At 50.6% G+C, this 26,735-nt stretch overlaps 1 protein-coding gene across 1 annotated transcript; it reads right to left on the bottom strand.

Annotated features, from left to right (window-relative positions):
- Nucleotides 1-2,225: 2,225 nt before the first annotated feature.
- LOC132585955 (sialic acid-binding Ig-like lectin 16) lies at nt 2,226-24,907 on the bottom strand. The gene is made up of 8 exons (XM_060257839.1): nt 24,817-24,907; nt 21,653-21,780; nt 16,674-16,875; nt 13,901-14,043; nt 11,268-11,433; nt 7,424-7,559; nt 5,461-5,567; nt 2,226-2,741 (listed from the first exon to the last, which is right to left on the bottom strand). The coding sequence occupies exons 1-7, from the start codon at nt 24,887-24,889 to the stop codon at nt 5,474-5,476; spliced, it is 942 nt and encodes a 313-aa protein (XP_060113822.1). The 5' UTR covers nt 24,890-24,907; the 3' UTR covers nt 2,226-2,741; nt 5,461-5,473.
- Nucleotides 24,908-26,735: the final 1,828 nt, after the last annotated feature.

Raw genomic sequence — 26,735 nt, 5'->3', positions numbered from 1 at the left:
GAGCATGCCTGCGTGCCTGTCATTGGCTTGGGTTGCTTTATGGCCCCCTCAGGTCCCATGGAGAATGGTGGTGATAAAAAGAAAGACACTCCGATGCGGTGTGCTCCAAACAAGCCAGCGTTGCAGGATTTTGTTGTTTTTTATTTTGATGGAAGGGAAGTGCCGGATTTTTTTTGGAGGGGGGGGACATTTAAGCTCTGTGCCGCAGAGATGGGCATGATGTACGCCCACTCCTCCTTAATGCCCCCTCCCCCCACATACAATACAAATAACGGCACGGCGCAACTAGAATTCAAGGCACATCCGCCGGCCTGGGAAGGAGCACAGAAATCTAGTCGAAGGGACTAGGGTTGCCAGGCCCGTTGGGTGGTAGGCGATCCCCTGGTTTGAGGCCTTCCCCCTGCTTCAGGGTTATCAGCAGAGCCGGGTTAACAATTAGGCCAAGTAGGCACTGGCCTATGCGCGCCCCCCCCCCCCACACCATTAGGGGCCCTGGGTTGGCTTCTCCTCCTGTTTTCCTCCCTGCTTGCAGCCCTCCCAGCCCACACGCGCAGCCAGCAACTGAGCCGCTCTTTGCCCGACTTGCCTGGTGCAGCTGCTGCTGGCGGCATTGCGAGGTTTGCCTCTCTCTGCCTCTCCCCGCCAGCTTTGTCAAGGGGGCTTTTGAGAAGCTGGCTGCAGTGGGGACCATGGGCGGAGGAGCAGGCACTCCCGAGATAATTTGTGAGGGCCCCCCCCCCCAAGATTTCGACTGCCTAGGGGTCTCCACAGGGTTTAATCCGGCAGGGTGGTGTTGAATGACTGCTGGGCATTATATCTGATAGAGACTGGTCCCCATAGGGTATAATGGAGAATTGTTCTGGGGCTCTGGCAGTTGTTGTTTATTGTGGTAGAGGCACCAAATTTTCAGCATAGCATCTGATGCCTCTCCTCACCCTGCCCCCAGTTTCAAAAAGATTGGACTGGAGGGTCCAATTCTATGGGCCCCTCATCCTCCATTATTTCCAATGGAGGGAAGGCATTTAAAAGGAGCACGGTCCCTTTAGATGTGATGGCCAGAATGGCCTTTGGAGTTCACTTGTGCATGCTCGTCACAGTCTTGCTCCTGGCTCCACCCCCAAAGTCCCCAGATATTTCCTGAGTCGGACCTGGCAACTCTAAGAATGGCTAAGATTTGGCCCAGGCCCACAACGGGGATGAGACCTGAGGAAACCGGCGCTGAATGAACCAGCAAGGGAGCTGAAGAGGGCGGCGCTTGTTTTGCAGCAGGGCAGGAATCCCAAAAGCGGGAGAGCTCCCCCACCCTGCCACCCTTTGGAGAAACCGTCACTTTATCATTGACACCCCCGGGGCGCTTCCCACACTGGGTTTGTGGCTTCGAGTCACCTCAGGATGAAAATTCTGGGGCACGAGATGGTCAGAAGACGCCTGGGTGGGGGTGCTGGTGGGTAGAGATAAGGAAGAAGACAGAAAACTGAGGGAAGGTGGGGGGAAATCACTTTTGAACCGGCTCTTGACAGCTGTGGGGGAGGGAATGCATGAGAACCACCACAGGTTCATAGGCTAAGATGTCCTCTGGGCTTCCCCATTCAGAGAAACACACACAGATACTTGATTAGAACTTCCCCATGACACCTAAGAGCCTGTTTGGCATAGTGGTTAAGTGTGCGGACTCTTATCTGGGAGAACCGGGTTTGATTCCCCACTCCTCCACTTGCACCTGCTGGAATGGCCTTGGGTCAGCCATAGCTCTGGCAGAGGTTGTCCTTGAAAGGGCAGCTACTGTGAGAGCCCTCTCCAGCCCCACCCACCTCACAGGGTGTCTGTTGTGGGGGAGGGAGATAAAGGAGATTGTGAGCCGCTCTGAGACTCTGTCCTTGAAAGGGCAGTTTCTGGGAGAGCTCTCTCAGCCCCACCTACCTCCCAGGGTGTCTGTTGTGGGGGAGGAAGATAAAGGAGATTGTAAGCCGCTCTGAGACTCTGAAATTCGGTGTGGAGGGTGGGATAGAAATCCAATATCATCTTCTTCATCTAACTCACCCCCCAGGGTGACCCAGGACCCCAGAATATGATATGTTTTGTTTCCTCCCCTCCCCTCAAGAAACTCTGCATATATAATACATCTTTTGTTGCCTATTCATCCTTGCTTCTGAGGGGATTTGTTCCAGGAATCGCCACCCCCCCCAAATAAAATAAAAAAATCTCTTCCTGAAAAAGAAAGGAACTTTTGGAGAGTTTTCAACTCTTTTAATACCAATTTTCCTCGTAACGCCAGCCAAATAAAAATACAGTAAGTGCATTCCAGTGTGAAGAGATTCCTCTTTCCCGCCAAAGAAAACCCCCTGTCTCCCTCTCCTTGAGCTTCCTGCCGCAAAGTTGCACAAGCAAACACTAAAAAAAAAAGCTGTCTCGATCTGAACAGGAAAGGATTAATACTTGTGAGGACAGACCCTGTCAAAAGGAAGACCCCTGTGCACAAAATAATTTGGGTTTTCCCCCCCCCACACCCTTGCGAAGTGAAGCTGCTAATTGCAGGCCAACGGCATCTAATCCCCTCCTACCTCCCCCCCCCACCTTTGACCCTGAGAGCTCCGATCTCTTCTCTTCTAACCCAACAGCATGTACACATGAAAAGGAGTCACACTTGTGTATTGATGAGACCGCCATCCCAGAGTTTCAGAAGAACCCGGATCTTAAAAGTGACACAAAGAGAAAAACAACAACAAAATCTTCCTTTCATCCTAAGGGGGAAAGAAAGAGAGAAACCAGGTTGTCAATATTGTTTTGAGAAGAGGCTGTTAGTTCATTAACGTGGTCTTACTTCATCTGCCAGAGAAGGAAATCGGCACTGCACACACGGACTGTCTCCTCCACACACACATATATACACACCATTTAATCACAAGAAATGCTACTGATTCACCCAAAGGGTGATTAACAGATGGAATTCACTGTCACAAGAGGTGGTGGCTGCAAGCCTAGACAGTTTCAAGAGGGAACTGGATAAGCATATGGAGCAGAGGTCCATCAGTAGCTATTAGTTACAACATATTGATGGAACTCTCTGTCTGAGGCAAGTGATGCTCTGTATTCTTGGTACTTGGAGTGGGGGGGCAACAGTGGGAGGGCTTCTAGTTTCCTGGCCCCACTGGTGGAGCCAGTGGTTTTTTTGACCACGGTGTGACACAGAGTGTTGGACTGGATGGGCCATTGGCCTGATCCAACATGGATCCCCCTCCAACTGGGCTGATCCAGCAGAGCTCTTCTTACCAGGACTTTTTTTGTAGCAGGAACTCCTTTGCATATTAGGCCATGCCCCCTGATGTAGCCAATCCTCCTGGAGCTTACAGTAGACCCTGTAAGCTCTTGGAGGATTGGCTACAACAGAGGGGGGGTGGCCTAATATGCAAAGGAGTTCCTGCTACAAAAAATCCCCCTGCTTCTTATGTTCTTACATTCAGACAGGAAAGTAAAACCAGACAAGAGGTCGGAAGGTCCAGAATCAGGCACCTATTGTGGCCTTTACAAACAGCAGCTGGGGAGGCCCCGATTCATATCAGGAATGTAAGGAAGGAGGACTGAGCTCATTTCCCTTGATGCCATATTCCCTGCCTCAAATGGCTCCCCCAGGCCCCTATTTGCCCCACTGAACAAAATGTAAAAGATGATGATGTTGGATTTATATCCCACCCTATACTCTGAATCTCAGAGAGGCTCACAATCTCCTTTCCCTTCCTCCCCCACAACAGACACCCTGTGAGGTGGGTGGGGCTGAGAGAGCTCTTACAGCAGCTGCCCTTTCAAGGACAACTCCTGTGAAAGCTACAGCTGACCCAAGGCCTTTCCAGCAGCTGCAAGTGGAGGAGTGGGGAATCAAGCCCGGTTCTCCCAGATAAGAGTCAGCGCACTTAACCACTACAGCAAACTGTACACCCAGGGGTGGAATTCTAGCCGGAGCTCCTTTGCATATTAGGCCACACACCCCTGATGTAGCCAATCCTCCAAGAGCTTACAAGGCTCTTTTTTTGTAAGCTCTTGAGGGATTGGCTACATCAGTGGGGTGTGGCCTAACATGCAAATGAGCTCCTGCTAGAATTCCACCCCTGTGTACCCCAAATGTATAGGCTGAGTGTGCGTTACCCCCCCATGGGGCAAACAGTAGTATGAGAGGGGCATTTGTTATCAGGCAAACGGGCACAAGGAAATAAATTAAACTCTTGTCACCTGACACTACGAGATTGTTGGGAATTGGAGCCTCACGGAGCTGCTTCTTTCCAAAAGAACATCATGCCAAAGGGCCTTGCCTGAATCTCGCACCACCTTGTCCGATTTGACCCTCATCTTTTGTGCTGCCTGAAAGCCACACTTGTGTTATTTTTCTTTGACCACCTGGGGGACCGTTTACACAGTCATTAGACAGGCAAGTTTCACCAGATGGAGCCTGATACATCAAGAAGCCAGACTGCCCTTCCCGGGAGAGTCTCAAGAACCTTGTACTGATCGCTCGATGCTCCCTAGAATTCCGAATGCGAGGAAATTGCTGAGATTAAGCGTGCCTTGTCTCTCGACTCTCAGAGAGGGCAGGAAGAGGAAGGAAGATATGTGTGCTTCTTGACTTCGTTTATACCCCATCTTCACCCCAAATGGCTCCCAACGTTCTCCTCTTCTCCAGTTTATCCTCACAACGACCCTGAGAGGTAGGTGAAGCCGGGTGCCCTCCCCACGGGCCTAAGGCTAAGTAGGGTTGCCAGCCTCCGGGCAGTGGTTGGAGATCTCCTGGGATCACAACTGAAGTTTAGGCTGCAAGACATAGGATCTGGTAATCCCACTACTGAATTCTCACTCTCCCACAGACAACGTTGTCAACCTCAAGGTGGCACTTGGAGATCCCCTGCTTTTATAAGGAATCTCCAGATGACCAAGATCACTTTCCTTTGTGGCTTTTTTTGTAGAAAAAGCCCGGCAGGAACTAATTTGCATATTAGGCCACTCCCCTTGACATCGCCATTGTTTCGCACAGGGCTTTGGGGGTGGAAAAAGCCCAGTGTAAGCTCATTTGCATATTAGGCCACATCCCTTGACATCATCATGGCTTTATGCAAGGTTTTTGGCAGAAAACAGTCCAGCAGGAACTCATTTGCATATTAGACCACACACCTGACATCACCATTGTTTCACGCAGGGTTTTTTTGGCAGAAAAAGTCCAGCTGGAACTCATTTGATTATCAGGCCACACTCCCTGACACCAAGCCAGCTGGAACTGTGTTCCTGTTCAAAAAAAGCCCTGGTTTCCCGGGAGAAAACGGTTGGCTTGGAGGATGAACTGTATGACATTATACTCTCTTGAGGAGCCACCCTCTGCAGGCTCCGCCCCCAAATCTCCAGAAATGCCCCAACCTGGAGACGGCTACCCTATCACCCAGCGAGCTTCCGTGTCTGAACAGGTGGAGTTCCACCTACCTGCAGACCCCGCTTACATCACCAGAGGGTGTGTGTCCCCCATCACCACCGAAGGCACAGATTCCAGACTGCCTTTGTAGATGGGAGTCCGTTGGCCGGAATCTTCCCTGTAGGGGAGATCGAACGGAGAAAGAGAGATGTTGTTCGTGCCGCACCGACAAGGTTTCAATTTGCTCTTTCTCCCAAAATGGTGATTTGCACACTTGTGGTTTATCACTTCAGTGGCTCGGCTGGACGCGCGGAGCAGCGTCTCCTTTAGAAAAAGGAGAAAGAGCGGCTGCGACACAGGAGATTAATCGTCCGTTTCCCGCTTCACACATGTGGTTTACCCAGCGGTTGGAAAGAGAACGTGTGAAATGGCCTCGGGGAAGCTAATTAATCCCCAGGGCCCAAGTCAGGCCTTGAACAAACAATAATTGGCTCATAGCTGGCATCTGGGAGGGGGAAGTGCCTCATCCGTCTCTCCCTTAAAAAAAAAAAAGACTCCTTTACAGATTTTGTTGTCAGGCGGGAAAGAAATCCAACAGCCCCCGCCCCCCTCCCCCCCAGTTCAGGCCCATCTCTCTGGGTCTGAACACCGGAGGTGGAATGGAAGGGAAAAAACGGCCCTAGAAAAGCCCCCACCCAAAAAAGATGGCAGAAAGGAAAAAAAGAGTGCCTGCCCAGTGAAACAGGTTCATTCATCACCGTGTAGGATGAGGGTTTCAACGATTTGAGCCTGAGGGCACATTTGGAATTCTGACAAAGCTAAATGACTGCCACAAAATGGCCGCTGCAGGAGGCGGAGCCAGCCGTGAAACAACTGTCACAGTTTAACTTCAGGAAGAGGAGGAGAAGGAAGAGTATGATATTGGATTTATATCCTGCCCTATACTCTGAATCTCAGAGTGGTCACAATCTCCTTTACCTACCCACCCCCCACACAACAGACACCCTGTGAGGTGGGTGGGGCTGAGAAAGCTCATACAGTAGCTGCCCTTTCAAGGACAACTCCTAGGAGAGCTATGGCTGACCCAAGGCCATTCCAGCAGCTGCAAGTGGAGGAGTGGGGAATCAAACCCGGTTCTCCCAGATAAGAGTCCATGCACTTAAGCACCACACCAAACTACAGTGTAGATTCTTGTGTTGCAGTGGCAGCTGCTGTCAAAGCAATTTTTTTTAAAAAAGATTGCACAGCCAATCAGATCTCCAATAGTTAAAAGGAAGCCTGGGTGGGCAAGAGCCCTACCTGGCCCCACCCACTTTCTAAAAACATCTGGCAGGCACCAGAAAAGGTCTTGACAGACACCCATGGAAACCATGTTGGGGACCCCCAATGTATGACAAGGCTATGCTGTGTGTGTCTTTCGTGGGCAGCGGAGGGTTGTGCCTGCTCCCTGCCAGGGCGGCCCCAATGCATGTGCGGGGTGGAGGCCCCAAAGCTACTAGTCTAAGACCACTAGGATGGGCACGAACCAGCTGATGAACGAAAGTTCGTCATGCATTTTGACCAGTTCTTGGTTCGCAAAGCAATATTCAGAACCTGACAACTTGCCACGATCTTCCACGAATACGAATTTTCGTGCTGTTTGTGAAGAGCAGAAAGCAGGGGTTTCCCCCCCCCAAAAAACCCGCAGGGAACAGAAAGCAGGGGGTTTAAATTTTAAACAGCTCACGAGAACCAACTTCCTGCTTTGTAAGGGTTTGTGGTTCGCTTTATTGCTCTGCCACGAACCTTGAACCGAACTGCAAAAATGCCATTCGCGCCCATCCCTAACCAAGACTTTCCCCTTAACGGCAAGTCTGCTCCTACAGAACCCCAACTAGGCTGGATCTGGCAGCTTTGTTCAGCCTGCGGGAAGCGCTTCCCTCTGATGCAAAGAGTCCCCCTCGAGAAGAAAGCATCTCCGCTAACAGAACGGGGATTTGTGGGACTGAACCCTGCTGCTCCCAGCTCCCGCAAAGGTTAACACAAAGAACTTACGGGACCGCTTTCTTCTTGGCAGCTGCCCGATGGCGGCGGATCAGGACGGCAAACACAAGGACCACCAGGAGCAGCACCACCGCTGGCAAGGCCACTGCCAAGGCTAACATGGGTGTGCTTCGAGTCAGCACAGACTCTGCGAGGAGGAAGTCAGGAGTCAGCAAAGGGAGATGGGCACTGGGGTCACGGCCCAGCCTGCAAACTCCGTTCCCTCCAGCAGAGGGCAGAAGGCAGCCGCTCACACCCACTTGGTATCCCATTGCACCCAGAAATTCATTCGTAACCACATTTTCTCCAATGCATTTCTCTTTTAGAGTAGCGTATCACAGGGGTGGCCAAGGGTAGCTCTCCAGATGTTTTTTTGCCTACAACTCCCATCAGCCCCAGCAAGCATGGCCAATGGCGGAGGCTGACGGGAGTTGTAGGCAAAAAAAACATCTGGAGAGCTACCGTTGGCCACCCCTGGTGTATCAGAATAATGCCTTTTGTATTGACACACTCAAATAGGGATATTGGCTGTTTACCTCATTACGTATACCAACCCATCTTCTGCTATATTTTAATGTATTTTTAATGGCAAGCTATGGCCATGTTCATATGTATGTTACATTGATTAAATCAAACCTCTGAGAAACCTGTGCCCTCATTTTAACCCAGAGCTAACATTACAACAGACTCTCAGTTATTGCACTTCACACCCAGGATACTTAATGAGTTTAGTCCATGGACATCAATCTGCTATTCCAACTTAATCACCCTTCGTTGTTGTTTCAGCCCCAGTTAACTTCAACTAATAAACACCAGACCCCAACCTGTGACTCTTTTAATCTGCTAAAAAACATTTCCACGACTCTGCATCCTAACCCACTGCCCACTTCCTCTATATTTAGGACTGCTTGTCATTCCATCCTATTGTCTGATGAAGCGTGCGTCTAGCACACGAAAGATTCCATTCTGAATAAAACTCGGTTGATCTGAAAGGTGCAACTTGACTCTTTTTCTTGCAGGGGTGATAACTGGGGAGAAAGACGACAGGGGAAAAGAGGCCTCGAGAGGTTTGGGAAACTGGATAGGAAGGATTCGTTCTGGATCGCCAGGACAAAATGTGGGCAGGGAAGCTGCAAGATGGCAAGAGCTGAGTCAATTAAACCTTTTCTGACGGCATTCCTTCTCAAGGGCTCAGCCCTTTCCTTCCTGTGCTTCTGTCTCGTTTGTCACTGCCCCTTTAATGGCGTAACCCAAAAGGCCTTGAGTGAGAATGGAAGGAAAAAACAGGTTTTCTTGGTTAGACTGTTAGACTACATAAATGGTTCAGAGACAGGTCAGGATAGGGTTGTCAAGCTCCTGCCAGGGGCGGGGGATCCCCCCAGTTTGGGGAGCCCCAACCCACCAGCATGGTTCAGGCTGCCGGGGGATCCCCTCCCCAAAAGAGCCCCATTGTTGTGCAACATGCCCTGAGTGATGTCACACGAATGTGATGTCATTACACCAGGCATGCCACACCAGGGAGCTCTAAGATTCGTGGTAAGAACCACAGAGTTTTACCACAAATCCGAGAGCATCCCTGGCATGATGACATCACTTCTAGGTGGCATCATCACGCAGGGCACATTGCACTGGAAATGCTCTAGGATTCATGGTAAAAACTATGGTACCATAGAGTTTTACCACAAATCCTAGAGCTTCCCTGGCGCAATGTGCCTGCCGTGATGATGTCATTTCCGGTTATGTCATTGCACTGCGCACACTTTGCACTCGAGAGAGGAGCCCCCTGCCACAGCAGCAGAAGGACTTCGCAACCCTAGGTCAGGAAACTTCTGAGCCTAGATGGGTGAAAACCAGGAAAAATCTTAGCTAAGTATTTAATTCCACCACCACCACCACCCTTCAATTTGTCTGCTCTGGATTTCTCAGTGTTGTTAAAAATTAACCGCTGAGTTAGCAGACGTTGGGTGGGGAGGTTGTTGCTACGTATACAATAGTTTCTGTTCTCATTTAATGTTTGCAGTGATAAGGAAGAAGAAGAAGAAGAAGAAGAAGAAGAAGAAGAAGAAGAAGAAGAAGAAGAAGAAGAAGAAGAAGAAGAAGAAGAAGAAGAAGAAGAAGAAGAAGAAGAAGAAGAAGAAGAAGAAGAAGAAGAAGAAGAAGAGAAGAAGAAGAAGAAGAAGAAGAAGAGAAGAAGAAGAAGAAGAAGATGATGATGATATTGGATTTATATTCCACTCCGAAGAGTCTCAGAGCGGCTCACAATCTCCTTTATCTTCCTCCCCCACAACAGACACCCTGTGAGGTGGGTGGGGCTGGAGAGGGCTCTCACAGCAGCTGCCCTTTCAAGGACAACCTCTGCCAGAGCTATGGCTGACCCAAGGCCATTCCAGCAGGTGCAAGTGGAGGAGTGGGGAATCAAACCCGGTTCTCCCAGATAAGAGTCCGCACACTTAACCACTACACCAAACTGGCTCTCAAGTTAAGAATGAGGCAGAAAACTCCAGGGAGACAAATGCTTGCTTTGGGATGGGTTCCTCTGTTTGCAGTGGAAAGGCTGCCTCAGAAAGAAGGTGGAGGGAAGAGCAGGAGGAAACAAATTTCCCAATCGCTTAGCCTGATATCTGGTATCCATCATTATGTGAAAGACTGTACACCCCTGAGCGTGCGCAGACTGCCTTTCGCTCGCCAGCTCCTGACACACATAAATTGTAGATGAGAGGTAGTAATTGGCGCTGAAAGCTCAACTGTGTTTTACATTTAGCACAGTGCTGATTTCTCTGTTGCTCTTATTTTTTTTCTTCTAGTCTGGTAAGTCGCCCAGATTTTCAGACATGTGATTGTGACTACATACAGATACCATCTGGTATATACCAAGTGCTATTATGAGTACAACTATTCAATTTGACATCCTCAGGCCCTTCCCTGTGACATCACTGGATTCATCCCATGACAGCATCAGGTTCTACCCAATCAGGATTAAGGCTTAGGATGATAGGCTCTCCTAGCACCCTCCCCCCCCCCGGTGGGCTTATGACCCCTCACCATAACTTTTCAGGCTCTGGGCCCTGCTTTGTACACAGCCCCTCTATTTCAAAATTGTGACTGCTACTGAACCTATAGTCTAATCAGGGAGGGTTTTGTGCCAATGATGAAGGGAAAAATGGAGAAAGAGAAAAGAATCAGTGTCCTGCCCTACTGGGAAAGGGGGCAGAGAGTGAAAGGCCTGTCTTAGCAGCTTCAAGGCCTAAACCAGGAATCCGTAACCGTTTTTTGAGCCTGTGGGCACCTTTGCAATTCTGATACAGGGTGGTGAGCACAACCACAAAATGACTGCCATGGGAGGCAGAGCCAGACACAGACACAAAGAGAATGCACAAGGGCAGGGGAGAAGGGTAATTTTAAAAAAATAACGTGGAAAGAGAGAATCGAACCAACACTGCTGCTACTGAAAAGCGTTTAAAAATCTGCACAGCCAGTCAAGATCTCCAGTGGCAAATCCAGGGCTTCTTTTGTAGCAGGAACTCCTTTGCATATTAAGTCACACACCCCTGATGTAGCCAATCCTCCTGGAGCTTACAGCAGGTCCTGTACTAAAAACCCTGTAAGCTCTTGGAGGATTGGCTACATCAGGGGGGGGGTGGCCTAATATGCAAAGGAGCTCCTGCTACAAAAAAAAACCCCTGGGCAAATCAGATGCCTTGCTGGGCAAAAGCCCCTCTTTCTAAAAATACTTGGGCTCCAGGAAAAGCGTTGGCTGCTACCATGACACCATGTTGTGGACTCCTGGCCTAAACAGTGACACCCCACCCCCACAACAATGCACAGCATGCCGGATAGAGGCCAGCAGGTTACTCACCAAGCGTAAAGCTACGCTCCATGCCTTCCACAAACACCTGCACCGACTTGCTTTTGGTTAGCTGGGGCAAGCTGGGATGCTTGGCCTGGCAAGTGTAGGTTCCCATCTGCTCCCGGTTCACCTTGGGGAGAGTCAAGGACTTGGACACCACAACCCAGTCATCCCCCTGTGGGAGGAAAGGTCCGTTAGATCCAAGCACGAGGTCCAGGCATGAGCGGGGTCCTGTTCCAAAGTTGTACAGACTAGCCGTGACAGTGCGAGACAGCGGAACCCTTAGCTCCCGATAACTTAATAGGTTCACTTCAAAGGCATTTCATGTAGGAAATGTTCACCAGTGTCAGGGCACTGGCCAATCAATCCGGGGCCTTTCCAATCCTGTGGTAAACTTCCTTGGATCCTGTGGTAAACTTCCACTAACAGGAGGGACAGTTTTTGCCTTCTCCCCTCCCTCTGCTGCAGACCTCAGATTTGGCCCTCATGTTGTTCTTGAAGCAGACCTCAGATTTGGCCCTCATGCTGTTCTTGGGGGGGCCCTGTCCACCCAGGAGCAGTTGGAGGAATCACTTAGAGCAATGGCAGGAGAGGTGAGGCAAAGAAAACCTGTTTAGCCGGCAGAAATGCATTTTGTTAAGAGAGATTTACCTCAAGATCAGAGCCATGGGCAAGAACGTGAGGGGGTTGAGGACACTTTTTGGTTTTAGCCATTTATGGGGGCACCTGGAATACCTGGTTTTAGCCGTTTATGGGGGCACCTGGAATACCTGGAAAGTATTCCTCTTGTCTCCCTTTTCTCCACAGAGAGACTTTGGGTTTAAAAAGAATTAACGAAAGCAGGCTGGAAATTCAGGGCACGGCATGATGAATCCACTCAAGAAGGAGGCCTTCCTAGGCCTGCAGGCCTGAGTGGATCTTAAGGATAGAACGTTGTGGATGTTCCCTCAAAAAGAGTTTTGATTTGAGTTTGTGTGAACCTAAAAATCCACCCCTCAAACCTTGTTGGTCTGTATAGGTGGCTGGAGATCTCCTGGGGTGGCTGGAGATCTCCTGGGATGGCAACTGATCGCCAGGCAACAGAGATCTTGGAGAAAATGGCTGCTTTAGAAGGTGGACTCCAGGACGTTATACTGAAGACCCTCCCCTCCCCAAACCCCACCTTCCTCAGGCTCCACCCCCCAAATATCCAAGTATTTCCCAACCCAGACTTGGCAACCCTACAGATCCACAACGGCCTCACCTAGGGTTGCCAGGTTCCCACTGGCCACCAGCAGGGGATTTTGGGGAGGGGGGACGGACAGGGTGACCCAGACTGGGAAACTCCTGGCGATTTGGGGGCCGAGCCTGGGGAGGAGAGGGACCTCAGTGGGGTACAAGGCCATAAAGCAGGGGTGTCAAACATGTGGCCCTGGTGCCAAATCTGGCCCCCGGAGAGCTCCTATCAGGTCAACTGGCTGTCATTCGCTTCCCCCTCTCTCTTGCTTCCTTCTGCATCACAGCTTGCTTTGCCAGGCTTGCTCAATCGCACAGGAGCTACAAAGCCAAGCCTCTCTTCTGTCTATTGGCTGAGGTTCCTCCCCCTCCTGGTCCTCTGGGGAAGGAAGGAAAGAGACAAAGCTTCCTTTGCCCAGTTCCCTGGATCCCATGGGAGAAATACAATGAAAGCACCTTTAAGACCAACGAGTGCTAATGTTTTAAGGTTTTTAAAAAATATCTGTATTTGTCTGTGTCCTTTATAAAGTTTATATCTCTGCTACCTAATCATAAATAGGTACACATGTGGCCTGGCCCAACCCGACATGGCTCAGCCCATTGAGTCCAGGACAGGGACTTTGAACTCATTTGTTATGAGGGCTGAATCTGACATAAATGAGACCTTGTCGGGTTTAAAAAAAACAACTTAAAACATGTTTAAAACATTAGCAGTTATTGGTCCTAAAGGTGCTTTCATTATATTTCTCCCATGGGATGCAGGGAACTGGGCAAAGGAAGCTCTGGCTCTTTCCCTCCTTCCCCAGGGGACCAGGAGAGGAGGAGCCTCAGCCAACAGAAGGGAGGCTTGGCTGAGTAGCTCCGCTGTGTGATTGAGAAAGCCTAGCAAAGCAAACTATCCCTCCCCCCCAACGGAGCCTCAGCCAATGAAAAAAACAAGGGCTTTGCTCTGTAGCTCCTGTGCGATTGAGCAAGCCTGGTAAAGCAAGCTGCGATGCAGAAGGAAGCAAGAGAGAGGGGGAAGGAAGCAGATGACAGCCAGTTGTTCAGGGGCCTGACAGGAGCACTCTGGGGGCCTGATTTGGCCCCTGGGCCGCATGTTTGACACCCCTGGTCTAGGAGAAATAGAAGCCCTGGAGTGATATCACACCCTTACTAAGCTTTCTCCCTTCTCCAGTCTGTCTTCCTCAGCCACCGCCCCAAACCTCCAGGAGGTTTCGCAAACCAGAGTTGGCAACCCTGGAAGGGAAACAGTGGCAGGGACACAGCTGAACGAACAAGAGGAGATTTTGGAGGAATGTCCTCTCCCCCCCACCCATGCTGGGAATTCCGCTTCCGAAGCACCAAAGAAAATAATATTCTGCACAGCCTTTGATTAGGGGCAGAAATCTCTTGAGTGTAGCTCCATGGAACTATCTAGGCCTCACCTCCCTGCTCCACTCGTAGATCGGGTCTTTTGAGGCATCTGCAGAACAAAGAAGGTCCAGGTTGGCCCCTTCAACCACCGTGACGGTCTCCCCGATGGTCCCACACCAGGTATTTGAACGAGTCACGAAGACGTTGTGGAGATCTGTGGGGGGTGGGGGGTGGGACATCAATACCATTCTCAAACTCTTGCCGCTGAGATTCTGTCGCTGTCTGAGTCAACACCGAGTCAGCAAAGGCAGGTCAACCGCGTAGATTGGTTTTGTACAAGGCTTACTGTCATAGCTTCCCTCCTGCTCCACCCCCACTGGATTCTGGGAAGGGAGGTTTGCTTGGGGAACTAAATGTACTCTGTTAGAGATCCTGAGCGGCAGTCTCAGAACTACAATCCCCATGGTTCCCTGCCAAGAGAAAACGATTATTAAAGCATGTAACAGCCAGTGTGGTGTAGAGTTCCCAGCCTCCCGCTGGCGGCAGGGTTTCCCCTGGTTTGGGAGCCTCCAACCCACCGTCACGGAGCCAGCCAGCAGGGGAACATTGCCCCCCAAAAGCTCTGTCAACACCCAATGTGCCCAGTGCGGGACACTCTGGCATTCCGGTAGCATTACCCAAATACGAAAGCGTCCCACGCGTGACATGCCTGGTGCGACGATGTCACTTTCGGGTAACATCATCATGCCACATGCAAGGCTTCCCCCACCAGCAGCCAAGTAAGAGCTGGCAGGGCTTTGCATATTAGACCACACACCCCGGCCACTCTAGGCATTCCTGGAAAAAACTCTATGGTTTTCCCAGACGCTCTAGCATTTTGGGAGGGAACACTCTATGGTACAATAGGTACCACAGAGTTTTCCCCGGAAATGCCTAGAGCGGCCAGCGCACAACATCACCGGCACAATGATGTCACTCATGGGTGACATCATTGCTTCATGCATGCTTTGCACGCACAAAACAAGTCCCCCACCAGAGGCTGGGGGGGGGGGGGGAAGGACTTGGCAACCTAGGAGAAAAAAAGAACTAAAATAAATTTTACTTTGTTGTGCAGTTTGTGGCACATGCAAAGTTCGACCCGGGCACCTCCTATATCACAGTTCCTTCACTGTCTGGCAAGCTACTATGCTAAGTTCAGCCAGCGGGGCCAAAAGACGACTGCCTCAACCTACGGTTATATCGTAGCAAATAGTGACTTTGCTGATCTTCCTTTGTTGAGCTGTCGAGTTGTTTTCCCCTGGTCCCTTAGGGCAGAAAAGCCTGTGCGGTTGTTCAGTTTCACTTTCCTGAGCCGGCTGTTAGTTTTTGTCTAAGCAGAGGGCAGGAAAGGCCCCACTTTTGTTCCAATAAAGCTTTGAATCCTTGTTGCACGTTGTGCTTGTGGAATTATTCCACCTATACCCAGGGCTTTCTTTGCAGCAGGAACTCCTTTGCATATTAGGCCACACCCCCTGATGTAGCCAATCCCCCTGGAGCTTACAGGGCTCTTCGTATAGGGCTTACTGTAAGCTCCAAGAGGATAAGCTACATCAGGGGGTGTGGCCTAATATGCAAAGGAGTTCCTGCTACAAAAAAGCCATGCCTACAACAAACTATTCTTAAAGTTTCAGAAGATATGAGCAGTGCATTCTCAGGATCCTACCCAGAGAGTGGCAGAACCAGCTTCCATAAAGTGCAAGGTGCCATTCCGGGCTAGGGCTGCCAGGTCGTACCTGGCTCCGGGTGGGGTATGTCCCTTGCATGTGCAACGTGCATGGGGCACAATGACATCACCCAGAAGTGACATCAGCACAGCAGGAACTCTCTAGCATTTGGGTTAAAAACTCTACAGTGCCATAGTTTTTATCCAAATGCTGCAGCGCCCCCTGCATGATGTGCCTGGCAGGATGATGTCACTTCTGGGTGGCATCATCACGGCGGGCACCGATGGAACTCTTCGGGGGCGGGGATCTCCCCGCTGGTCAGCTCCGTGTTGACAGGTTGGGGGCCTCCGAATCTGGGAAACCCTATTCTAGGCTGACGCTTGACATCTGTCCTAGGAAGACTCATTCAATCTGCAAGTGTGGGAATAGGCTCTAGGGGCTCAAAGGAGGGGGAAAACACTCTGTTAATATCCAGAAGAGCTAATTCGTGTTGGGGGCACCACCACGGGGGAGGGCTGCTTATGATGAGTTCATGAGGTTAAAAAAGAGAAGAGGGTATTATGACAGAAGTCAGCTGCAGCAGCCATTTTGTGGCTGGCTCCGCCTCCTGTAGAAGCCATTTTGTTTCTGTGCCGACCACTCTTTCTCAGAATTCCAAACGTGCTTGTGGGCTCAAAATGGAGACTCCTGCCCTAATCTGTTCTTACCCACCTGCCCTATTATAGATCAATAGGGTAGGTTTTCTCTCCCCTAAGATGATGATATTGGAGTTATATCCCGTCCTATAATTTGAATCTCAGTGTCTCACAATCTCCTTCACCTTCCTCCCCCACAACAGACGCCCTGTGCAGTAGGTGGGGCTGAGAGAGCTCTGACAGAAACTGCCCTTTCGAGGACATCTTTGTGAGAGCCATGGCTGACCGAAGCCCATTCCAGCAGCTGCAAGCGGAGGAGTGGGGAATCAAACCCGGTTCTCCCAGATAAGATCTGTGCACTTAACCACTACACCAAACTGGCTCTCAGGCCCAGAGGCAAGAGGCAGCGATGCCCCCAAACGGCTAGTCCTCAGCATATGTTCTTTGCCACTCCTCTACTGGCCACCTGTGGCAGGCAGGCAGGCAGGAAACCAACCCCCACGCACATTCCACTTGCAGGTCCTGAGCTTCAGAGACGGAAGCGTTGCCGGTGGCGTTGGAGCTGGCACAGCGGTAGGGCCCGGTGTGCCAGGACTGCAGGTTACTGATGCTCAAGAGGAGGCGCCCGTCTTCATGGCTCACGGTGACATCATAGAACCAGCAGCGCAGCTGCCTCTCGGAGTCCAAAGAGATCCACATGTGCAGCCACTGCAAGGGAGAGGAAGAAGACGTCACTTTTTCCCCACTTGATATCCATGCAGGATAGAGTCCCTTGTGGCGAACGTTGCCAGCTTTGGGTAGAGAATAGGGTTGCCAGCCTCCCGGTCAGGGCAGGGGTTCCCCTGATTTGGGGGGCTCCAATCTGCCACTGGCCAGCTGGCTGGTGGGTGGGGGGAGAAGAAGATGATATTGAAGAAGACTGAAGACTTCAGATTTATGCCCCACCTTCTCTCTGAATTAGAGACTCAGAGCAGCTTACAATCTCCTATATCCTCTCCCCCCACAATAGACACTCTGAGAGGTGGATGGGGCTGAGAGGGCTCTCACAGCAGCTGCCCTTTCAAGGACAACTCCTATAAGAGCTATGGCTGACCCAAGGCCATTCCAGCAGGTGCAAGTGGAGGAGTGGGTTCCTCCCAGATAAGAGTCCATGCACTTAACCACTACACCAAACTGGCTCTATTGGATTAATACCCCACCCTTCACTCTAAATCTCAGAGGGGCTCACAATCTCCTTTACCTTCCTCCCCCAAAACAGACACCTTGTGAGGTAGGTGGGGCTGAGAGAGCTCTCCCAGAAGTTGCCCTTTCAAGGACGACTCTGCGATAGCTATGGCTGACCCAAGGCCTTCCTAGCAGCTGCAAGTGGAGGAGTGGGGAATCCAACCCAGTTCCTCCCAGATAAGAGTCCATGCAGTTAACCACAACACCAAACTGACTACACCAAACCACTATACCAAACTGACCAAAGCCCATGCTTGAACAGCTCCCTCCCACATCGACATCGTTGGCATGATGACATAATACAGAAGTGATATAATCGCACTGGGCACATTGTGCCGGTGATGCTCTAGCATTGTGGCCAAAACTCTATGATAACCATAGAGTTTTGACCAAAATGCTAGAGCATTGCTGCGTGAAAAGCTCATCCTGGAAGGCTCTCTCCTGCCTCCCCACTGGCCGGGTACGTAGACCAGGCAACCCTAGTTGGGAAATCCCTGGGGTTCCTGAGGATGGTGTGATTTGGGGAGGGGCAGGGCTTCTTTTGTAGCAGGAACTCCTTTGCATATAAGCCACATCTCCTTGCTGCAGCCAATCCTCCTGGAGCTTACAGTAGGCCCTGTACTAAGAACCCTGTAAGCTCTTGGAGGATTGGCTACATTAGGGGGTGTGGCCTAATATGCAAAGGAGTTTCTGCTACAAAAATGCCCTGGGGGGGTATAACCCCCTAAAAGCCACCCTTCAAAGCAGCCATTTTCTCCAGGGGGATGGACCTCTGTTGTCTGAAGATCTGTTGGAATTTCAGGAGAATGGAAAACCCCACCTGGATTTTGGTCACCACGCTTGCGGTCTCCTTGACATTGTGAGTGGGAATGGCATCAGATGAACCAAGATGAGACTAGCAAATCTTGCAGTACAGCCAGAGTGTTGCAGGTCTAAGTCTGCTTCAGGGCTTTTCTGTACTGTTAATGCCCTTTGGAGTGAAGCCCCAGCAATTACTGCTAGCCCAGAACTGTCTACGGCAGGGATGTCAAACATGCGGCCTGGGAGCCAAATCAGGCCCCCGGAAGGCTCCTATCAGGCCTCCGAGCAACTGGCTGTCATCTGCTTCCTTCTCCCTCTCTCTTGCTTCCTTCTGCATCACAGCTTGCTTTGTCAGGCTTGCTCAGTTGCACAGGAGCTACAGAGCGAAGCCTCTATTTTCTCCTGTTGTCTGAGGCTCCTCCCGTGGGGAGGAAGGGGATAGCTTGCTTCAAAGGAAGCTCTGGCTCTTTCCTTCCTTCCCCAGGGGACCAGGAGGGGGAAGAGCCTCAGCCGCCAATAGAAGGCAGAGGGACTTGGCTCAGTAGCTCTGCTGTGCAACTCAGGGAGCCTGGATTGCAAGGGAGAGATACAAAGAAAGCACCTTTAAAACCAACAATTGCTAATGTTTTAAACATGTTTTATTTTAAGGGTTTTTTTAAGAAAAAAAAATTGTGTCTGCTACCTGGCATTACATTTTATGACATACATGACCTGGCCCGGCAAGATCTCCTTGATGTCAGATCTGGCTCTTGTAACACATGAGTTCAACACCCCAGGTCTACGGGGCCTTCCTTTACGACTCCAGAAGAGATTCAAATAGCAGTTAAGTAGCCTGAAATAACTTCTGCACCAGCGCTGATACTCGAGGAGGAAGTGGGAGGTGCCAAAAGAAGGCTCCTTCAATCGGCACAGGGGTTCTGGTGCAGATTTCGGTACGGCGGTAGCCATAGTATCCTAGCTACGCACGCCAGCTTGTTACTGCCCTTCCAAGGCCCTACTTCTAAATCCTGCTGCAGAATGCATGCTTGAAGGGTCTCGAAGGGAACTGAGAAAAATAAAAGAGAACGTCAGGCCACATCTATATAGGGTGGCCAGCTCTGAGTTGGGAAAGACCTGGAAATGTGGGGGTGCAGCCTGGGAAGGGGAGGGGCTAGGGGGGTATAATTCCCTAGAGTTCATCCTCCAGATAGGGTTGCCAAGTCCAGTTCAAGAAATATCTGGGGACTTTGGGGGTGGAGCCAGGAGATGTTGGGGGTGGAGCCAAGAGCACGGTTGTGACAAGCATACTTCAACTCCAAAGGGAGTTCTGACCATCACATTTAAAGAGGGCCGCACACCTTTTAAATGCCTTCCCTCCGTTTGGAAATAATGAAGGATAGAGGCACCTTCTTCTGGGGCTCATAAAATTGGACCCCCTAGTCCAATCTTTTTGAAACTAATGGGGTGCCTTGAAGAGAAGCACTTGAGGCTATGTTAAAAATTTGGTGCCTTTACCTCAAAAAACAGCCCCCCTGGGCACCCACAGATCAAATCGCCATCATACCCTATGGGAATCAGTCTCCATAGGGTATAATGGAGTGCCCAGCAGACATTTTCCTCCTCCCACCTCCATTGTGCCCTGCTTTCTGCCAAGCCTGAAGGAGGGGGAGTGCCTCCAAACTATCCTCAAGTTCAACAGCATTTCAAGCTGGAGGTTGATAATGCAAGAGGGAAGCGTTGCGGAATTGTTGAAATGTTAAGCAAATGAGCAAGCTGTAGCTCAGATAAAGCAGCTGAGCGAAACAGACCGGTGTCACCTGTCGCACTACAAGAGGCTTACTGCTGGTTCTCACTTTGATTGTTGGTGTTGGAAATTCTGTTGAACTTGAACATAAGCTGTTTCCCCACCTCCATGAAGCTGCGTTGCTCAAAAAAAAAATATCAAGATGAATGGAAGTTTAAATTGTTTTACTGGACGTTACAACTGTAAGAGGGAGAGTGAAAATTAGAGCCGTCTGCTCATTCTCCAGTCCCACCTGAGGACTGGCAGCCCTAGCTCCAAGTTTTGTGAGGGAAGCCACTGAGAGTTTTCAGCCTCGAGGAGAGCTCCTGGAATTCCAACTGATCTCCAGGCTACAGACAGCAGTTGTCCCAGAGGAAATGGCTGCTTTGGAGGGTCGATCCTATGGCATTCTGCCCAGCAGAGGTCCTTTCCCTTCCCAAACTTTGCCTTCCTCAGGCCAGGTTCCACCCCCAGATCCCCAGGAATTTCCCAACCCTAATTCTCCAGAACCGCTAAACTTGCTTCAAACCAATTTATGTCTTCCGGTCCTGTCACGGGATCCTTCCCTCCACCTCTCATTTCTCTTGCCGGCCCTTTGTATCTAGTATATGGACCCTTTCCTGCCATGGCTTTGCCCAAAGGATTTTGGGAACTGAGGAGACCACCCCCCTCCCCCCGGAAACACTCTGCTCGTGATTTGGAGCACCAATGCTCTTGCAGAACTACAGTTCCCAGGATCCTTTGGGAACCTTTGTAAAAGTCTATAGTTCTTGTGGGTTTCCTCTGCCCAGAGAAGTAGGGTTTCCAATCCTCAGGTGGGAGCAGGAGATCCCTGGTTTGGAGGCCCTCCCCCCCGCTTCAAGATCATCAGAAAAGGGGGGGGGGAGAGAAATGTCTGCTGGGAACTCCATTATTCCCTGTGGAGACCGATTCCCATAGGGTGTAATGCAGAATTGATATGTGGGTACCTGGGGCTCTGGGGGGTGTTTTTTGAGGTAGAGGCACCAAATTTGCAGCATAGCATCCAGTGCCTCTCCTCAAAACACCCTCCAGGTTTCAAAAAGATTGGACCAGGGGGTCCAATTCTATGAGCCCCAAAAGAAGGTGTCCCTATCCGTCATTATTTCCAGTGAAGGGAAGGCATTTAAAACGTGTGCGGTCCCTTTAAATGTGATGGCCAGAACTCCCTTCGGAGTTCAATAATGCTTGTCACAATCTTGCTCCTGGCTCCACCCCCAGTATGTCCTGGCTCCACCCCCAAAGTCTCCTGGCTCCACCCCCAAAGTTCCCAGATATTTCTTGAGTTGGACTTGGCAACCCTACAGAGGAGTGTTGCCGCTAAAACACCAGGTGACACAAAAGCAGCCTCTTTGTTGAGCAATAAAATTTCCTCCACACTGGTTGCTCATTAAAGTAGAGGGATTGCCAACTTTGGCTTGGGAAATTCCTGGAGATTGGAGTGAGGACCCTGAGGAAGGAACCTCAGCAGGGTCAAATGCCACCAAGTTCACCCTCCAAGGCAGCCATTTTCTCCAGGGGAACGGATCTTTGCAGCCTGGAGATCGGTCCTAATTCTGGGAGATCTTTGGGCCTCACCTGCAAGCTGGGAACTGAGAAAAGCTCTCCCCTGTTAGACCCTCTGACTGACAAAGACCGCTCCACTCTGTAGGGGAGAGGAGACTCCTACGGATGACTGACCTTGCTGTATTTCTGGAAAAAGAATCCGCTGAGATCCTCGCCTTCTTCATCCGTCAGGCACTCCAGAGTCACGTTGCTGCCCTCCAGCAAAGGGCTGTCCTGGGCACTGAGGTGCAAAGTGGGTACCCCTAAAATTATAAAGGGCTGCGTGTGAGCAAGAGATACATCCTGCCTTTCTTCAAACCCCCTGAGCTACTCGATCCCCCATTCCTGGACTCCGGAGTGGAATTCTAGCAGGAACTCCTTTGCATATTAGGCCACCCCCTACCCTGATGTAGTCAATCCTCCCAAGAGCTTACAGGGCTCTTTTTTGTAAGCTCTCGGAGGACTGGCTACACCAGGGGTGTGTGGTCTACTATGCAAAGGCGCTCCTGCTAGAATCCCACCCCTGCCTGGACCGAATCGGCCTCTGTACCCATTTCATTTGGGCCTCCGCTGATTTCTGTTTGCATCTTCCCAACCTGCTTCCCCTTTCTTGCGCGTCCTGCGCATTATTTCCATCTTCCCAAACAGCTTCCCTTTTCTGTTGAGCCTTGCATATTTCTTGAATACAAACCTTTTGGGGCAGGGAGTTGCTTCATTTTGCCTTGTTTCCTGTTCTCCATGCTTAGTTTAATAACCGAGGGGGCCCTTGTTTTAAAGACCCAGCTCAAACCCCACACGGAAAGTCTCCGTGGATGCGTAGAGAAGTATCCACAGCTATCCCTCGGGCAAAAGCAAGGATTTGGAAGGAAGAAGTATGGAAACGGACTTGAGGCCTAGAATCTCTTTTAGAAATAATAAGGCCACTTCGTGCGGGCCTTATTAATAAGTAAATCCACGGAAAACACTTTGTTGAACTGAAACAGCGACATGATTATTCAGGCGGCAGGTTCTGAGACACCGGTGGCCTGTAACAGAGTGATAGACTGGGATCAGAGAGACCCAGGTTCGAATCTCTGGTCTGTCATGGAAGGTTGCTGGGAGACCCTGGGCCAGCCACACACTCCTGGTCTACCTCACTTCATGGAGTGGTTGTAAGGACAAAACGGAGGAGAAGGATATAAACCGCTTCTGCCCCCACAGGGGAGAAAGGTAAGGGATACGTCACGTAAGTCAATAAATAAAAATGAAAGCAGAGCCTTATAAAACGGCCAGTGCCAGCCACCACCTTAGAAGATATGTGAAACCAGAGAGCTCACGGGTATGAATAAGGTATATAACATAGAACACTCCGTGAAAGATTTAACTAATACATATATTGAAAAAATTTTAAACCACAGTATTTTGCACATATTAATTTGGAATTATTTTATAGTCCATTTTACAATATACAATGTTTTTTTTTTCTTCCTTTGTAGGACTTCCTGAAGTACAAGACAAATGTAATTACAGCTCCCAGGCTGGTGTGGCTGCAACCGGACCGCTGCGTCCGTCCAGTTTCAGAGGATCCTTCTTCAGGAAGCTCACCAGGGGATACCATTTGAATTTTGGCACTGCTCTGCTTATCAAGGACCAAGCAGGGCTCCACACTTCTATTTGTCCTTCGCTTCACTTGAAAAATACCATGCGAAAAATACCGTGGTTTAAAATACTGCGGTTTAAAATATGTGAAAAATATTGTGGTTTAAAATGTTGTTTTCAATATATGTATTAGTTAAAGCTCTCATGGAGTGTTCTAAGCTATATACCATCTTAGAAGAAGCATTCCCTTCTGGTGAGAAAACATGGTGGAATGCCTCTTCTTAAGACAACAGCCAAGAACCGGAGTTTTTTTCTTCCGTATTGTTGTTTTTCCCATTATGCAAATGGGCGCAGAGTGAATCAGGTCACTCACCAGATAATTAATCAGCCGAAATTAACCTGATTAACTGACAGAGATCCCTTTAATTGGGTGACAAATCCTAGCGATCATACGGCTTGGCCTTTGTAGAGCACTCTGTATGCAGCCGCTCAGAAACAGCTTGGCTAACTTGAACCCGGGTTGCGTGTTTTGTTTTGATGCGTCGCTTCCCACGCCACAGCAACGCTGAACATTTCCTCTTCAGACAACGATCAACCCCTTTTCAGGCTGATCTGCTAGAGTTACCAACAATGCTCCCTCTAAGCTGCAGAGTCTTGTGAGCAAAAATTCTACTTTGTGAGCTACTGGCATTAACGTTGTGAGCGGCTGGCATTCAAGTTGTCAGCTACTGCATAATTTATTGTGCTCCGGGGTCGTCCTTTCTGAGCTAAGACAAAAATGTGTGAGCTGGAGGCTAAAAATCTGTGAGCTAGCTCATGCTAACTCGACTTAGAGGGAACACTGGTTACCAACTCTAGGTTGGGAAATTCCTGGAGATTTGAGGAAGGGGGGTTGAGTCCAGAGAGGGCAGGGGCTTCATTGTGGTGTCACACCATCAGGTTCACTTCCCAAAGCAGCTATTTTTGTCCAGAAGAACTGATCTTTTTAGTCTGGGGATGGGTTGTAATTCCAGGAGGCCACCTGGAGACTGGGTGCCAGGCCTATCGAGCAGGAACTCTGGGGTGGAAATTTCACCTAGGATCGCTGATATACTGTAGAGTTTGCCCTCTGATGTTTCCTCCCCAACCTCTGTCTTCTGTGGCCATTCCACAAGACCACCCGACCACCTGTGGAAGCTGGCACCCTTAGATTCTACAACTGCCCCCAACCGATGCTCCCGCTAAGCTGCAGAGTCTTGGGAGCAAAAATTCTACATTGTGAGCTCCTGGCATTAAAGCTGTGAGCTACTGGCATGAAAGTTGTGAGCTGCCGGATGAATTACTGTGCTCTGGGGTCACCCTTCCTGAGCTGAGACAAAAATGTGTGAGCTGGAAGCGAAAAATCTGTGAGCTAACTCAGCTTAGAGAGAACAACACCGCTCCCAACTCCGCTAGTCTCACCCTCCAGGGCAGCAGATCCAAGCGTTGCCCAGGCCGGGAAAGAAGGTCGCCTCTTTCTTTGGTTTCCTAGCCCAGCTCCTGTGGCTGTCAACAGTGGCAGAAACAGACTGACCCCTGTGCCAAGTTCAAACCGTCACCTGTTCCCACGTTACGAAGACGCGGCATGGGGGGGGGGGGGACGTGGGGAAGGGGGTGGCGGCGATCAGCCCCCAGGATCGGGCTGCCGGTGGGACGCAGAGGCGACCTCCCGGCTCCAGAAAGCCAGGAGGGGCGAGACTTACCGGCCAAGGCGGCGCGCAGGGCGAGGGCCAAGGCGGCCGAGAGGAGCCACGCTCTCGGTGGGAACTGCGCCATCGCTCTGTTTTGGGTCCTGCGAAAGTTTCCTTCTTCTCTTCCGGCTTAAAAGTCTTCAAGGGCAGCAGGGAGCAGGAAGCCACCAGCAGCAACAGCAACAACAGCCGCTCTCAACCTAGACGGGGGGGGGGAGCAGGGCGCAGAAGTGGCGAGGAGGCCTCTTGGAGAGCGCGCGATTCTCCCCCTTCCCCCCAAAAACAGTCTCTTTCTCTCCCACCCACCCCCCCTCTCGCGCTCCGAACCGACTTCTTCCCTCCCCAACAGCTGGTTGGCTTCTGCCAGCTGCAGAGGACTCGCCAGCAGCAGCACCCGAAAAGGGGTGGGGAAGTTAATAGCAAACTAAACCGGAGAGGCCAGTTGCGGAACTGAGCGCGTCGCTTTTTGCATCTCTTGGCAAAACAAGCCACGGAGGAGAGACGGTGGGGGGGGGGGAGGGTTTGGGGTTACAGAGTTCAAGAGAGAGGGACCGCTCTGGAAGGCAGGCGGACCGGGCCTCAAAGAAATACACCCCCCACCCACCCTCAGAAGGGCTAGGAGCGACTGGCATTAAAGTTGTGAACTACTGGAAGAAGAAGAAGAAGAAGAAGAAGAAGAAGAAGAAGAAGAAGAAGAAGAAGAAGAAGAAGAAGAAGAAGAAGAAGAAGAAGAAGAAGAAGAAGAAGAAGAAGAAGAAGAAGAAGATATTGAATTTATATCCTGCCCTACACTCCGAATCTCAGAGTCTCAGAGCAGCTCACAATCTCCTTTATCTTCCTCTCCCACAACAGACACCCTGTGAGGTGAGTGGGGCTGAGAGAGCTCTCCCAGAAGCTGCCCTTTCGAGGACAGTTCAGCCAGAGCTATGGTTGACCCAAGGAGGCCATTCCAGCAGCTGCAAGTGGAGGAGTGGGGAATCAAACCCGGTTCTCCCAGATAAGAGTCTGCCCTTTCAAGGACAACCTCTGCCAGAGCTATGGCTGACCCAAGGCCATTCCAGCAGGTGCAAGCGGAGGAGTGGGGGAATCAAACCCGGTTCTCCCAGATAAGAGTCTGCACACTTAACCACTTCACCAAACTGGCTGGGGGGGGGGGGGACGGGGGTCATCCTTCCTGAGCTAAGACAAGAATGTGTGAGCTGGAGGTTAAAAACCTGTGCGCTAGCTCACGCTAACTCACCTTAGAGGGAACACTGGGGATGCTGTAATAAAAGAGACTGCCTATTCACAAAGTGCTTCTATCGGCCTCAGTCTGCCCTGCTGGAGCAGACTGGTCATACAGCTAGCCTGGCGTCTTGTTCCCCACAGTAGCCAGCCACAGGCATTAGCCAGTCTTCCTGCTATTGTCATCAATGTTCCTTCCAAGCTGCAGAGTCTTGTGAGCAAAACAAAAATTCTACTTTGTGAGCTACTGGCATTCCATGGTGAGCTACGGCACGAATTCGTGCGCTCTGGGGACATCCTTCCTGAGCGAAGGGCAAAATGTGTGAGCCGGAGGCTAAAAATCTGTGAGCTAGCTCACGCTGACTCAGCTTAGAGGGAACGCTGGTTTTCACCTATTTGGTGCATGGGACAGAGCTAGGGTGGCCGGGCCCAATTCGAGAAATAGCTGGGGACTTTGGGGATGGATACAGGAGACTTTGGGTGGTGGAGCCAGGAGCAAGGTTGTGACAAGCACATTTGAACTCCAAAGGGAGCTCTGGCCATCTCATTTAAAAGGACTGCAGGCCTTTTAACTGTCTTCCCTCCATCGGGAATAATGAAGGATAGGGGCACCTTCTTTTTGAGGCTCATGGAATTGGACCCCCTGGTCCAATCTTTTTGAAACTTGGAGGGTGTTTTGAGGAGAGGCATCGGACACTTTGCTGCAG

This window comes from Heteronotia binoei, chromosome 17, assembly GCF_032191835.1.
Source record: "Heteronotia binoei isolate CCM8104 ecotype False Entrance Well chromosome 17, APGP_CSIRO_Hbin_v1, whole genome shotgun sequence".
Taxonomy (NCBI): Eukaryota; Metazoa; Chordata; class Lepidosauria; order Squamata; family Gekkonidae; genus Heteronotia; species Heteronotia binoei.
The sequence above is the reverse complement of the archived record's forward strand: the minus strand, read 5'-3'. Positions and strand labels throughout refer to the sequence as shown.

What these genes read in the sequence shown, in the direction of transcription:
- LOC132585955 (XM_060257839.1), bottom strand. Translation starts at nt 24,889, where the DNA reads ATGGCGCAGTTCCCACCGAGAGCGTGGCTCCTCTCGGCCGCCTTGGCC. An exon ending in CCTGCGCGCCGCCTTGGCCG is followed by an intron (nt 21,781 to 24,816) that starts GTAAGTCTCGCC and finishes TTATAATTTTAG; the next exon opens with GGGTACCCACTTTGCACCTC. An exon ending in TCTACGAGTGGAGCAGGGAG is followed by an intron (nt 11,434 to 13,900) that starts GTGAGGCCTAGA and finishes TTCCTCCCACAG; the next exon opens with GGGGATGACTGGGTTGTGGT.